General features: G+C 32.3%; 1 protein-coding gene across 1 annotated transcript in view; it reads right to left on the reverse strand.

Moving 5' to 3' along the window:
* The window catches only part of LOC126847484 (probable chitinase 10), a 31,651-nt gene extending 23,924 nt beyond the window's left edge, over positions 1–7,727 (reverse strand). Inside the window, exon 1 of the mRNA XM_050587743.1 lies at positions 7,381–7,727. Coding sequence (XP_050443700.1) covers positions 7,381–7,383 — 3 coding nt within the window. The 5' untranslated portion in view covers positions 7,384–7,727. The remainder of the gene's footprint in view (positions 1–7,380) is intronic.
* Between the last annotated feature and the right edge of the window lie 5,175 nt (positions 7,728–12,902).

Raw genomic sequence — 12,902 nt, forward strand, 5'->3', positions numbered from 1 at the left:
TCGACCTCTTTGGTCGGTGAACGGTTTTGCATTGCACGCTCGGCTAAAAAACAAATCATAGAAAAGATATATTTTATATTGTATTGTCACGGTATTATCGTGATGGATTTTTTTTAAAAAGAAATAGTCTGATTATTACATTCAAATAGCTGTTTATTTTATTACATAGGACACTTTGGGAACAAATAAACAGTAATTCAAATATTACTTAGCTTTTCAAAGAATGTAAGGTATTTTTTATGAATGGCTAAAACATTTATAGAGAAATAGGAATATAAAAACTAATTAATACCTTTTAAGGTTTCATATGGAGTTGAATGGACCTACTAAGTGAATAGCTTCGTACAATAATCGTCGAAGGATTACTAAATTGGCATATGAGAATAAATGTGTTTCAACATATTATTATTGTAACACTCATGTCTTACGGCTTTTTTTTGTTCTTGTTATAGTCGATTGATGTGCATTACTTCACTATATTAAACTGTGTGTTAATAGAGTCAATTTCAAACCGCGAATAATAATCTGTTTTTTTATGGTGTCGGTTTGTAACCAGTTCTAATGAAAATCTTCTATAGCGGCAACGTTTACAAATTAAATTTTTAATATATAAATAGGTGTTATGGTGAAAGCTTCTTATCGAAATGACCAACAATCATCATAAGTGTATTTTTTTTATAAGTGTGTGTGATACACCTCGAATAACAACAAATAATCAAATCATAAACAAGAACACATAATTAAAACATTACATTTCACTAAAATTAAAAATATTTAACTTAATCACGACACTTATACGTACATTAACTATAGGTACGGCTCATATGGCGCGAAAAGTTGCAACTAAAAACATTTAAACATTTTCAAGACTTATTGCAAGGCAAATATACAACCTTTTTACGTTGCTTTGTCCAATTTGTTTAAAGTTGTTATCGCTACTGTTTGTACACATAATAATAAAAATGAATAAATAGTGGTATAATAATACGAGAAAAAATGAAAGGAACACCGGCGCAGCGTTCATGGTTGATAGTACCGGTCGATTTCTGCCGTTGTGATGCAAGATGGTTGCGGATACATTCATGTATCTATATATACATAAGTAGTATAGTAATACAAATCAAATCGTTTACACCGGCGGAAAGCGGTTGTTATACATTACCTATTTAGTATTATGCGCGTATGGACCGCCTGTCGGATAACATTTTTCGCGATTGTGTCAATGGCCGCGACCCATAATAGTCGCCATTATCCGTTTTCCGACAGACAATCGAGTTTGGCTATTACTGCTTATAATGAACTGCGTATCTATACTAAATTGATAATATTTCTTGTACAGGAGAAACATTAAAAATAAAACAAATTGTATCAATCAAAGTATAAAAAATAAAATCTGATCTTTTGCAAACGGTTCGAATGTTTAAATAGTGGCGGATCCAAGAGCGTGGACACTTTAAGTCATGTTTCAAAGTCTTACTAGTTTTAAGAAAGTATAATTTTTTAAAAGGAAATTAAATAATAAAAATCAATTATCAAGTCAGGCGACAGATTGACGACTGGATGACGAATTCGTCAAGAAACTATTTCATGATACATACTTCCAAGGCCTGTTAAGCTAATTTAAATGATCAAGTGCGAGTATGACAAACTATTAAGTATTGTAGCATTTTGAAAGTTGAAATAGAGGGAAAATTTCAACCTGGAGTCTGTCATGTTGATGTACATACGTCTATATATTTTATTTTCACTTTTTTTCTGAAGAGCCATAGGAGTTGTGGATTTTGATAAGTTGTCATCAACTTAAACGTTATAGATATAACTTTTCAGATACTATCAACTTCTTAATAAGCTTTGAAATTTAAAATACAACTATTATACACTAGGGTTGAACTTTGAGTTATATTTGTTTTCCTTGGTAATGGATGACATTACAAAAAATATTCGAAGTATGGTACCGTAGAGCATGTTGTTTGTAGATATAAGACTTAAAAAGTGGAGTAACGCTCTTGAAAGAAAAATACTAAGGGTTGATAAGACTAAGATCGAGTAAAATTTAGAATAATATGAATTTAGTGGAAGTGAAAAAGATGAATGAAGAATAAAGCATGTTAATGGTGAATAAGTAGTAAGAGAGGTTTACAGATTCAAGTATTTTGGTTGGATGGTGTAGAAAAACAGAGACTAAACAAGAGCGACAAAGTTTTTAGGTGAAATGTATAGGCGTATGATTGTTACTATTTTTCAATGTTAGATTTAAAAAAAATAGAAAACTAATATTATGTTCCTCTTTGGTGCTCTTTGGTAGCAAAATTAGATTTGACGAAGCTGTAGCCGAAGATTGAAATTTCGGCGGTTAGTCAAAATTATTTTTCGAAATTTCCTATAGCTGGTTTTTGTTAATATTATATAATATAGGGTGTATCATAAAGGATGGTGGGGTTTCAAACGGCTGTAGGTGGTGAAGTATTGGATCTACAGCGTTCTGGTAGGTTTGTTAAGATGGCGTCCTCACAAGAGAAGTGATCGAGTTCGCGAAGCGTAATTCAGTTACGACTATGAAACATCCAGTGTCAAAGACATCTAGTGGCAATCATTCGAAACTTGACAACTCCCTCTTTCATTCAAGCCCTACCAGAACGCTGTAGGTCTAATACTTCAGAACTTACAGCCGTTTGAAACCCCACCATTCTTTATGATACACCTTATATTATATTTTTTAGCCAACAATAATACATCACAATATCGTTGTGTTAAATTGGGTTAAGTATTTGACGCGACGCGACGTTGATGAAATGGCGTAGGCCCAAAGTTTCTGTTTTACATTACTATCACTATTATTATTCTTATGCTCGTTCGTCGATCGGTTCAGACGTTAAATAGACTTGGGCGTCGTCGACGTGGGCACGTACAGGACGGTTGTATGTAATATTAAAGATATACCTATGCCGTATACACGTTTCAAGTAGGTAGCTGCTGTTTTCTTCACAGTCTCCTCTATGTGGCGTACGTATACTCGGGTACTCTATATAACAGTAGCGCAGCCACTGTTGGCTGCTGTTCTATTGTATATTGTTGTTTCGCATGTGAGTGTGACAATACAAAATGTATAATATTATTTTTCCACTTCCACCAAGATTATAAGCGCGCGTTGTTAATAATTTGCCGAGCGCGCGACGACATAATAATAATAACAACATTACAGACATAATATTGTTATTATGTTGTATATTGAGCAACCGTGCGTATACCGCGCGTACCTAACTTATATACCGTGGTGTGCATGCGGGTTGCGCGTACACAATATTATTATATTGTACTTAACGAACGGTGTGTGTGTCAACCGAGGCGGCGGCCTTTCTCTCGGGGCGAAATCATTTTTAAAAAAACTAGAAACAAAAATATAATTACCGCCACGTGACTTAATTATTAAAACATCGTTATACACACACTCCTATACGAGTACAAATATGTACATATATAACAATAATGATACGCATACACACAGCGTCGCCCTCCGCCCCCTTCCAAAGCGGTCGTGTCACCTTTGCGTTCATACATACATTACGAAACGACGATGTTACACATTCCCTCGTACGGATAGCATTCTACTTCGACCTCCAAACCGACAAAAAAATAAGAAGAAAAAAGGACAATAATATTGTTATTTTTTTAGTCGGCTTTGGCTGGTACCTGTCCGTCTGGACCCGGTAAAGTCTATGTGGAAGTCACGAAGTCTCTCGTTCGAGCGAACCCCACGACTTGGCTGGCAAACTTCCAACAGTCTGTGTGTAGTGTCAGCCGTCGCCCACCAATAATATGGCTATAAAAACGTGTCGAAACTAGTAACCTGTAGCTCTACCTCCAGCGGGGGGGGGGGGGTGTTTAAAGTTAATTGTTTGTTTTTTTTTGAAAACTAAAATATTATAATATATACTACTTATTAGAATTGAACGACTGAAACGACGGGAGAGTAAGTGCCCACCCTGCCAATTCTAAAATGGCGCCACCGACGACCACGAAAGACATTCAAAATGCCAACAATGTCATACTAATAATTACTTAAATCGATTCATCCGATTGCCCAGAAGCTTTCCGACAATTATGTATAACATGTATTCTTTGTGTCTGTATACAAAGAGGCTGATAAGTGATTATCTATTACTATGTTTAGACTGAAGCGTAGAACCACGGTTGTTAACCCTTTACAAAAACACCCTATAATATTTACTTAATATATTCCAGTGGTAAAACCCGGTCAAATTTGTTTAGCAACGACCTTTCATAAGATTTAGCTTGAAAGCAAACTTTCAAATAATACTTAAAAGAATCGTAAATTGAAGATTGCCAACATTGCGACAACATTTTTTTTTATCATTATTAATGATATATTTCATCAACTTGCTAATTCGTTGCCACGGGCAAAAAGGTTTGCGAAAACCGCCACTGGCCAACACACTGGTTATAATTTGGTAAAAATTCCAATTACATAGTATAAATTACAGTTTATACAAATTGGCCAGCCCTTGAGTATTACACTATTATTTATTCCACTGAAATATTCAAAAACTCAAATGGCCCATAGAATCGTTTGGACAGCCTAACGTGCAATCGCGTGTCAAGATGATAGGTCTGTCTGACCCTGATTATAATGGTCAACGATAGGCCTCAAGCGACGTTACCGGTTTAAATCTCGCAATAGCCTTTACTTTATTGTTTATGACTGGATTTTTGAAAATACCATGAATGTCTTCTCTAAGCATTTATTTTTTATTATTATGAAATTTTGCGTTTACAAATTTATTTCGACAATTATATAATTTATTTATTCAAATATGATTTACAGTTATTATTATTATTTACAAAGATACATTATTTACTAAGTTTTAAATATTGAAAATGTATGTAAATGCTGTAAAGAACTAACTTTTCACAATGTGATCAATTTTGCCTATACACCTATGCACGACAAGCATGTATAATTTATTAATGGATAAGTTATTTATAGGCTAAGTAAGTGTTGTCATTTTCCACCAGAAATGGTTTAAACATTTAAGAAAAGTTTATTTTCTCAGTTAATGCCTCAATATTTTTAGGATAACCACCTCTGAATTGAATATTATCTAGAAAATAATTGTTGAACCTATAATTATGTGACGTTTGGCCATTGTACTAATATTGTGCGTCGCTGGTCACTGACGAATAAATACAGTGGGTTTTGCGGTGTGTTTCCATAGGAATTAAGCACATATCTAATCTCTTGTATATAAATATAAGGACTCTTTCAAAATTTCACAACGTCGATGGCAATAGGTAATGCAAAAAACAAATATTGCCGAACGCTTGTACGTGACTTGTTTAGGCAACATACAATCTTGTATTTTTCTTTGGTTCTCGCTCCAACCGACGGAAAAAGAAATTATACGTTTAAGTAATTTTATATATTATGTTTCTTTATTTATATATATATACATTTTTTTGGAACAATGATAATCAAGCGATATATTTTTAAAACTTTTTTCATTATAATTTTTTCTGACATGAACGCTCATCCAATATTATTGGCAAACCGTCTCGTGCTACTGACCGAACCGCTGTCGAGTCAGGCATAATAAAAACGCACTTCCTCCAGTCTGTATAATTCCTGTATTATTATTACACTATTTATTTTTAATATTCTGAAAATATTGCGTACACAACTCGACAACAGGTTGATTGAACTGTCAGACTGCCAACGCACACGTTTAGCTAAACTCGCACGCGCGTTGCATTTTCTATTATTATATGGCTATTGCAAAGATAACAAAAGTATGCATAAAAAAATCAAAATATCGTGACTGCTTACAGTAGTGCAACTACCGCAAATCCTAAAACAGTTATGCTTTGGCGCTTCGACTTATTGCAGAAGCCCCAAAGAGTCAAAGCGCTTGTGGAGAAAAGGCAATAGAGCAAATAAATAAAAACCCTTTTTTATTTTATTATTAGATTTTTAAGTAAAATGCAGTTAAAGAAAAACATAATGTTTGTTTTTTCTATAAAAAAAAAAATTAATTAAAATTTTTCCCATTCTTTTACAACATACATCAAGTCTACACCAATTTAAACGTAAAAAACTGAGCGAAATGTAACATAATAAAAACTTGAAAGTTTACTAAACAAAACCCAAAAATATACAATATTTATATCATTTTTTATGGAATAATTATGTATTGTGACTTACAGAACCGATTTAAAATTTAAAGAAGTAATTGAAAGAAGGACAAAGGGCTGAAACGGTAAGAGCAACTCTTAATTTTTTCATTTTTTGAACCTTCCAAGTTTGAAGCCCGTCTTCCAATTTGTAAACTATTTTAGGGCTTCTGAATTTTTTTTCTCACTACAAATACTATTAGGTTTTAAAATATAACCTTGGTAGCAAAATATTTTATTTACAATAAATACTACAACTAGAAATAAATACTTCATTAAAATTTTTATAGGCACTCACATTTTACTTGTGACAACTTGAAAAACTAAATCTTAGTCTCTAACGCGCTGAAACTCGTATGTTGAGTTAAAAAGTTATGTTTAACAAAAAATTACTTTTAAAAAAATGAATATTTTCAAAATATAGTAAAAACACAAAAAAAATATGTAGAAATTTATCGGTAAATTTGTCTTTTCTGTTGCTATTGGTGTTCCTTTGTTTTGGGTCTAACTGGGTTAAAACAAGGTTACGGGTCTTCTTTTAAATCTCCTTCAATCGCACTGGCTGGATATACGACGTGTGGGAAAGATCCATATCGTATTTTGTGTTTAGAAATTTTTGAGCCACAAACATTTGACCAACAACAGTATTGTGCACTTATAATCTATACATTATTATAACTTCACTGAACACTTATATATGCAAACACGGTGTATTTTATACTAAACAGCCGATCGAGAAAGCAATCCGTAAGGCTGAGCCATATAATATTATCCGCTTTCTATTTAATTATAGAAACACACACTCTAATGCATATATATATAGACCGGTGCGTTACTTTTCACTTTTCTGCATAATGTGCACACATACTTTATTGTAATAATAATGTGTAACGTGCATATTATTATTATCGTTGTCAACGCAATGTCCATTATCTGTTGTTATTGGATATTATGTAGGATAAAATTATGCAATGTTTATTATATTGTTTGGCCGGAGTGAGTGTTTAGAGATTAGGAAACATTGTGCGGAGACTTTGACGCCCGGTACATGATACACATTTGGCATTACATAGGAAGGTATTATTATACTTGCATATTATAACGATCGTGCGGACGCTTAAAACTTAAGACTTGTGTCAAAATAATCAAGTAGAAATGATTTAATAGGTCAAAAATAGTTGCATGAATATTTACCATTGCTCGTTTGGGGTTGTATTGGCCAAGTCAAAATCCAAAATTGAGTGCTGCCACTCGGTCACTGTCGTTCGCGCACAAACCGTCCGGGACGCATTGACAACCGCTCGACCGATTTGTGTTTGTTACGATTATTGCGAGTAGTTAAATTTAAAAAAAATCTTTTCAAGTCAAATTTTTTGAATCGCCAAAAAAATAGTGTACAATATACCACCGTGGTGTCGGTTTGAGCGGTATTGGAAAAATACAATCGGCTTAAATCTCAAAGTCAGCAACGCGTTGTGTTTAGATGGTGACTGACGCCGGTAACGCGTCTCGCCGTAGGTCTGGCTCGTGTGTACTATAACAGGTACACATCTCAAAACGAGGACGACGACGGACACACTTGTCCTTTCTATTTTCCCTACCCTTCCCCCCCCCTACCTTGAGCATTAGCAGAGCGCCGGCGGTGACCACCACCCGTATGGAAACGAGCTGAGGCCTATAGTCCTTACTACTCATGTATTATATAGTATACATAAATTGGATCAGAAAGTATAGGTACCACCATTATTATTGTTATTACTATTATTTTCAAAACGAATCGTTCACTAGTCAACGTGTGCATACGCCAAACGGTGTACACGATATAAATTATCTATGCTACAGTACCTATAAGCGTATAGAGCAGTTTACATACATGCATAGGTTTTTGTGCTGTTTGCCGCAAAATAGTTATTTATTAATTTTTGTAAATAAAATATTATCGTACACAGAGAAAACAGCTTTCCCCTTAGTCCGGAGGTGCGTGTGTATAAGTATTTTATCTCATTTGCGCCAGAACGCGCTCTCATGCACAGCATCTGCACAACTACACTGAAACCAAATACATATATATATATATATATACATATACATATATATATATCTTATATATGTATGTGTAAAACTCTGAAAAGATAATGCCGAACTGACCATGGTGTAACATGAAAATAAGAATATTGTGTTTCCAAAAATGCTAAAAAAAATTGTTTCATTTTAAATAGCGACATACGACTAGTCGTTATGCAATCAAAATTTAGCTTTTATTGCAACAATTGCAATAAAGTACATTGAAATTATATTTTTTTCAGCTCGAATACGTGTACGATGATGTTTTCATATGAGGCCGGTTCAAAATTCGGTAATAATAAGTCTCTATAAATACCTACTTATTTATGATTGATATTTTGTCAATTTTTATAAAAAAAATAGTACACGAAAAACTATAATAGTATTTTTCAAACATTTAGAGGAAATTGATCAACAAAAAAAGTAAACATGCTACGCAGTTTAGTCTAAGCCCGGATACATTTGTTCAGAGTAATTCTTTCATATTTTTAATATACCATCAATTGGTACTATATGCATTATAATAATTATTGTGCCGGCTATTGTGATGTAAAATAGAATCCAAGGGTTAGTAAAAACAAAATGATCTTAACACGAAAAATAGAATATTAAATGTTTACTAGTATGGGTTATAATGTAAAAACTCAAACCGGTTAAACCTACGTACAACAATGTATTTGTCATTGGACGAGCTGATGAGAACCAGCTCCTAAGCGTACATAGAAAACTATACGCCTAAACATTATATTTTTATTACCGTAAAGTGTGTGTTAACAACCAGTTATCGATGGCACAGAAGCAATGGGTCTAATTAAAACGATGATGACCAAATATATTATGTATAACAGCCCAGAGGCAATCAGAAACCGAATATAAATTATAATAATTATTATTATACTACAATACAGACAAGCTAGTAATATATAGTAAACTAGAGCAAAAACGTTAGAGACTAGTTTTTAAATACTGTTACAATCGGCTCGAATGGAAGATGACCATGAGGGCTTGGATCATCGACCCAGTTCAACCTAATTTACTTTTTATTCAAAACTACTTCGTCGACGCTACCCGCGTTTGTTATATTATCTATATACAAATTCATATTACGTGTACAATCGTATTTCTACCATTCTCAAAAACGCTGATTACTCAGTCTTCGTTTATCTTTAAAAATACATGTCCCTATGACCCACATAATTCGGTAAAATACGATTGAGAACGTTTTACCTTTTTGGCCGAACGATTGAGAACACTTAAAATTCACAAAGAACTTACCGCTGACTCACAAAACCAATACGATTGAGAACGAATTTACGTGCAACAATGCCATATCGTTTATTTGGCTATCAAACATTTCAGCACATTATATCGACTGCCCCAACGAAAAGGGTCGTATCTCTTTTTTTGCAACTTTTCAGGATGAACCAAACAAACATTTAAATTTAAATTCTTATTCTGTTTTTCAAACTAGAATTTTTTCTTTTTCTTTTATTGGAAATTCTTTTTTTTACACATTTCTACTGTAGCCATTTTCAAAACCGTTTTTGATTAAGTTTCGATTAGAACTTTAATAACAACACACATTGCTGGACGAATGCTGTAACTGTTACAATTGGCTTGAATGTAAGATGACCATGAGGGCTATTGACTATTGAATGTTCTGTAAAAGCTTTCAGCGACGTTAGTAGTCCTATGGAATGTTATTAATTGTAATTAGTGATTTATATTATGTATTAATTTATTACGAAAATTACCTAGGATATTATCAAATAATATCAACAAATTTCCGTCCAATTCCATATCTTAATGTATTTGTTGATAAATATCAACAAATTATCGTGTTCAACCGTTCGATAACAGTTGTTAAATATGGCAAAGTTGGAAAAAAATAAAATCTATCGAGCGTTCTCAATAGTAACACTAAAAATGCTATTCTCAATCGTTCGATAGCCACACCTAAAAGAAGGTCTGTCTAGACATACTTTGAGCACCACATTGTATAGTACCTATTTAAAAATGTATCAGATACACTAAAATTGACAAATCAACTTGTGCCATCCTACCACAGGTCTATTGTATTGGATGTATTAAACACGTGTGTATATTATGTAATGAATAGCGACGAATGACTCATTTGTTATTGTACAGAAGTTTTCAAACGTGAACCGCAATAATACGTTTGATATTTTATATTCGTTGATTTTTCGCACATTTAGTTCTTGTATCAATGTATCACACACATATTATATTGTAGTAAAGCAAAATAAATAACCTGTTTTGACGGATGTATTAATAATCACAATGATCATTTTCGTATTATATCCTTTGTTAAACTAGACCCAGCGAAAACTCATATTGTCTGTACTAAGATTATATGTTATACCTACCTTTGAATATCACTGGTTAGGGTAAGTTAGGTTAGGTTGCCATTACCCACTGCATATATGTACTTCATTATAAATCATATTATAATTAGTTATTGAACACAAATAGTATAGCAAAATATTTCTTTTAAAAACCAAAAGTAGAAGAATTCACACCTTCTCCTTCAAAATCAAGAAAAATCATTTTAAGAATTTTTTATTTATAAATTTAACACTACAATCAAGAAATTCCAAAAAATGGCATCAGCTTCTTCGTAGAAGTGTAACTTCAGTGGAATATATCTCTTTGGGTTTCGCCTATTTCTTTCAACTACAAAATTATTTGTGAGTATTTTAAGGGGTTTTTATTTTGCGAACTGCCAATCGCATCATTTCTTGATCTGTTTTGCAACTGACCGACTTTGTATACTCACTCTATATGACCATTCGAATGTATAAAATGAAACGCCGGTGCTTGTGCTTACGGTGCAATAATCTCGAGGCACACGAGGCGCAATTCACACTTTCTATCTCTCATTGGAAATGCCACCTTGTGATATAATAGAAGCTCATTGTCCAGCGTCTCAGTTTCTCGTTCTATTTCCCCATTTTGGATCAAACATTAACGAACGACGCAATCGCAGGTAAGACTTTTTAATCATACGCCAGTCAATTCAAATCTATATTTTTATGCGTCATTTATTTTTAACTTACACAAACATTGATATGAGCAAAGCAACGCCAAAATATATTAAAAATACATACGTTTTGTATGAAATAATCTAATTTTAATTGTATTGATTTGTAATAAAATGCTAATTAATAACATTAAAATAATGCACATTGCATCGTGTGTAGCTATGTTTAACTTACTACTTTATGTTTTATTCATAAAACTATTAAAATGATAAAACTCAATTGAGTTGTGTAAAAAAATATTTATAATTGGCCGGATTCTAGTCGGAAAGAAATCATTCCGGCTGTATAATTTCTTTAGCACGTTAAAATCGCCTCTTAAGCTGTAAAAACAAAAAATTTTGGTATTTTCAGCTTACTTTGTACGTTTTAAAAATATTCTACATTCTATTTTAAATAAAGTTTTATTTTATTTTCATTGATAAGTTCAGAATATATGTAGAGTTTTTAACTTTGTTTTTGTAACATAAAAGAAAAAAAAGTCTGACTTTTAATTATTTACAACATTAAATAACAAATTTAAGTATTTTATTTCATTGTTCCGCAATCGTGTTGTATAGTGTAATTTGAAAATTATGGTGTTATAGACTTTTATCGTCTTGGACATTTTGAATATTGGACACATAAAATTGTAAATATATTTCTGCTGCTGTTATATTATTTTCAGACATTTTAGATAGTAGACCATTTAAAAAAGAACATTATAACGGATCATTTGTCATGATTGTCATTTGTCATTTGTCATCTTATTGATAAAGTACTATTACAAAGTATTAGAAGTTAAAAAAATTAGCGCACCGGTGTAACGTCCTAATTTTGGTTCTGGGATGTAATCACTTAATGTATATTATAAACGTAATTAATGTTAGACAAAAACAAAGACTTAAATTATATATATATATATTTTTTTAAATAATATGATCTAAGGGGTATTATATTATATTTTTTAAAACATTTATTGATATAATGTTTGTTTGTTTTCTACGCGGAAATGGTGTTTTTGCGCTCGTTAAGACATGCATTGGTGGTTATTGACGTTTGACCTCTTAGATCTACTATAGGGTAACTGCTACCAATCGAGAGTGAAAGGAGTTTACGTTTAAGTAAACTCGCATGGACTGATTACGTCGATAACACTTGAAAATTAATTGTCAAGAATCGGCGAAAGTGTGCATATGAGTTACTGAAAGGTATAATGTTGTTGAACATGTTAATATTTGGCAAAATTTATATCTTCTAACATATTCAAGACCGACAGAGAATATAATATCTTAAATGCTATCAATTTTCAAAGATGTCTTGGGTACTTTTCTTCATTACAGTAATGATTACTGCGTAGATTTTTAGTATACATAATATTATCATTTAATTTTTGTCAACGATTAAATCAACCATAAACATATTATAGTTAATAAAACGAAAGTTTTAATTTTAGAAATATTCATGTGATCTCGCGTTAGGTTCTCTCACAGAATTATAATTAAAAATATTTTAATATCCTGTAACAATTAAAAAAATATTCAAATAAAATACTGATAATATTTTTTCGATAACCATAAAACTAATTTTTGATTGATGTTAGTTGAATTACAC

The sequence above is a fragment of the Adelges cooleyi genome, unplaced genomic scaffold (genome assembly GCF_023614345.1).
Source record: "Adelges cooleyi isolate 19-005CV unplaced genomic scaffold, UGA_ACOO_1.1 ACOO_flye_CR_arks_rails_tigmint_CR_PRNA_108, whole genome shotgun sequence".
NCBI lineage: Eukaryota > Metazoa > Arthropoda > Insecta > Hemiptera > Adelgidae > Adelges > Adelges cooleyi.